Source organism: Microtus pennsylvanicus, chromosome 3 (assembly GCF_037038515.1).
Source record: "Microtus pennsylvanicus isolate mMicPen1 chromosome 3, mMicPen1.hap1, whole genome shotgun sequence".
Taxonomy (NCBI): domain Eukaryota; kingdom Metazoa; phylum Chordata; class Mammalia; order Rodentia; family Cricetidae; genus Microtus; species Microtus pennsylvanicus.
In genome coordinates, this window is record NC_134581.1 from 84,721,266 (window position 1) to 84,724,763 (window position 3,498).

The 3,498-nt window shown below is 40.7% G+C and overlaps 1 protein-coding gene across 1 annotated transcript; it reads left to right on the plus strand.

Annotated features, from left to right (window-relative positions):
* The first annotated feature begins 204 nt into the window (after positions 1 to 204).
* On the plus strand, positions 205 to 2,087 carry LOC142846680 (acrosomal protein SP-10-like). Its single transcript, XM_075967525.1, has 3 exons — positions 205 to 253; positions 462 to 587; positions 1,942 to 2,087. Exons 1-3 carry the CDS (start codon positions 205 to 207, stop codon positions 2,085 to 2,087), a joined length of 321 nt encoding a protein of 106 aa, XP_075823640.1.
* The last annotated feature ends 1,411 nt before the right edge of the window (positions 2,088 to 3,498 follow it).

Below are 3,498 nucleotides of genomic sequence, written 5' to 3' on the forward strand. Positions count from 1 at the left end.
ATCATAGAAGAGGGATTTGGTGTATTGCCAATGAATGTGGGAGTAACTTATTCTGAGGTCTGCTTCTGGGCACCCAGTGTCCATTGTCATTGTCTGAGTGGACTATAAATCCACTAGAGGCTGTCTAATCTTTTCTGTGAGTGATCTCTGACCACAAGCTGTCTGGTACTAACATAGCCTGCTGCAAGAGGCTGCTCAGGAGAAATGGAAAATCTGCTGAAGCTGTGTCTCTTTCTTCTCTGCTCTGAAACTGGTAAGTATTGCCTGCAGGTTGCTCCCTTATCTACTGAAGAAAGGCAAGTAAAGCATCTCTTTTTGTCTGTGGTGTTAGGACATATTGACTGGAACACATGTTAGCAATACGTGGGTTCAGACAAGCGACCCAGAAGTCCAGTGACCTATGCTTTTGTTAGGAAGTGACTGTGTCACCCGTCCCCTCTAAGCAGTCTTTATCTTTGCAGCTCTTACTCTACAGTGTGTACTGTGTAAGTCTTACAAAAACAGGAAATGTGTTGATGGGAATCAGACATGCACTGCACAATCTAATGAAGTCTGTATTATCCGCAGAACCTGGTATGCATCTGATTGTAAGTATGTGCTCTATGCTCTGGAGAATTCGTTTCTCCTTCAGGATTTTAAGTACCATCTCTAAGATATAGTACTTTAAAAAAAGGGGGTCAACTGATATCCAGGTATGATATTCTGAACCTTGTGCTGGGGTCAACACTTGTCAATGGTAAAGCTAAGAATATGCTGAGTGAGTGGGGCTTCTCTCCATCACTGTTGATATATTCATCAGTCTTATGCTTCCCAACAGCTCTGCTATTTAGGGTCTGTCTTGGTTAACTTTCCATTACCATGACAAAACACCATGACCAATACAACTTATCCAAGAAAGAATTTAATTTGGGGTTGGCTCAAAGTTCCAGAGGGGTAAAGTTCTTGTCCATCATAGTGGGGAGCATGATAGCAGGCAGGCAGACGTGGTGCTGGGTAATAGTTGACAGCTTACATCCTGCGATCCACCACGAGAGGGAGAAAGAGAGTGAGAGACAATGAGAATGGCACTGGCTTTGGAAACCTCAAACATAGCTCCCCAGTGACACACTTTCTCCAAGAAGAGCTCACCTCCTAATCCTACCCAAAAAGGTAACAAGTTGGGGACCAAGCATTCAAATAGTCAAGCTTATGAGGGTCGTTTTCATTGAAGCCACCACATGGCCCAAAGGCTGTAAACTATCAAAGTACCTAAATACATTATTTCTGTATGTACATATCATCTGTTATGGTGGCTCTGCTTTCTAATGTTTGTTGAGTTCTATCTTAGAGTCACCTTCTCCGTAAAACAGTTCCTTAGCGAAAGGACACCTTGGTGCTTCTCAAGTCTTTCTGCTTCATCTGTCTCTTGGCATTATTCTTATCATAGTGCATCCTTCTTATTATTCCATATTGAGAGCTAATATGGCATTATTCTCTGCCTGACATATTGCTGACCGTAGAATCTGGATATCAGAATATAGTGCACAAATCCTTTGTGCCCATCTACTTGACAGGGAGAGAATTCTATATGGCTCAACATCCAGAACCTAATGCTCAACATTAAATTGCATGTTTCTACTAGAAGAAGCTCGGAGGAAACAGAATTTCCAGATGTGGCTTTGGAGCAAGTGGCACAATGGCCAATGTAGAACAATATATAATATATATAATTTATATATGTAAGTTATAATATAATATATAATTGATATATGTAAGTTTTAATATATGATATATAATTTACATGTGTAAGTTATAATATATAATATATACATATATAATTTCTGTTACTGAGGAAAATTCTTTCCATGAAGGCATTCTCATTTCAAATGTACTTGAATATGAGGTCATTTTCTGGTTCTCAAAATTATATATAAATAATGTCTTTGCTTCCTTCTTCCCGAGATGAGAATTTGCAAAGTGCAGAGTCTGGGTGCATTGAATTGTGTGAACTATACGAAGAGTTTTCTGATGGTCTAACAATACACACGCAGTGCTGCAATGATGAAGATTTCTGTAATGACATCAATTCACCAATTATGATGAGTTAAGGTGAGCTGGTTTCTATTGACCTCATCAGTCCCTTCCTCTCCTCCAGGTCTAAGATTCCTTCCTCTTGGCTTTATTTTTACTCTAGACTAGCGATTTATCTGAGACTCAGAATTGTGCAAGTCACAGAACCTGGGGAAAGACTGAAGTTCCTTGGTATTCTGAGTGTATATGTGACCATAAAGCCTAATTCTTAACCCTTGGTATCCCCTGCCCTCATCACTCTGAGAATAGCTGACTCTGAGTTTCTATCAATGCTTTCATCACCTCAGTGTGGATTGGCAAGTAAGATGAATAGATAAAAGGATAGTAGGTCAGAAAGACGATGGACAAGCTGATTGTCCTTTGTACAACACATGCTTTGGGAACTTAGTTTCATCAGGAAATAACTTAAAGGAAGAAAGATTATTATGGATCATAGTTTCAGTCCTTCATTGTCTTATTCTATTTCTATGGTCCTGTGTTGAAACTAAACATCATGGCAGAATAAGGCCATGGCATACCAAAACTACTCACCTCATGGTGTCCAGGAAGTAGCAAGATCGAGAGGGGACAGGGACAAGACATGGATGCCAAAGAAATACACTCAGTGGCCCCTCTCACTATGTGGGCCCCACAACTGAAAAGAAAGACATCTGGATGACATTGTTTAAAAGAATGAGAAAATGACAACTGTGAGATTCTAGTGCCAAGGTTTAGCCAGTGATGAACTCTCTGCCTGTTTTGTTATATTGCTGCCAGAAAATACACCCACTAAATGTTCCCTGCTCTTTGAAAGATGTTCTTTCTGAACATGTAGATTCATGGGTGGAAATGGTGTTGAATCTTACCTATTTTAGGAAGGTAATACTATACCATGTTGCCTTTGTACCATTAAGAGGTGATTTTATTTGTAAGATCTAATTCCCTCCCCCAATCTAAGCCCAGGCTCCGAATGATTACACTTTGCTCACACTGAGTGGAACCAGATTTCTTCTCTATGTGTGTCTGATATACACATAAATCAGTAAGTAGTTAAAAGATTTAGCAAAACCTGTTAGAATTTTTAAACAGTTACTAACTACAGACCATTTTTCCACTTATTAGTTGGACATATTGTAGCATCATGGGTGGGAAGGGGGAAGAGTGCTTAGTCTTGCATATAAGTCACGTGCCCCTCTTCTAAGGCTCAGTGACCACCACAGAAAGAGGGTGGAAATACTGAAGGAGTCAGAAGTGGTGTAGGCCTGGAGAAGCGCTGGGTCCTGGACATGACGGGGTCATTGTCTCATGGGCTCCCAGCAGCTGTGGTTCCCTACACAAGGCCTGCACAAAATCGAGGCAGTCAGCATTCCAGCATGGAGGGAGGAGAGGAGCACCATTGCCTAAACTAGCTGAGGGTCTACCAACAGTTAGTGACTATAAGGAAAAGGA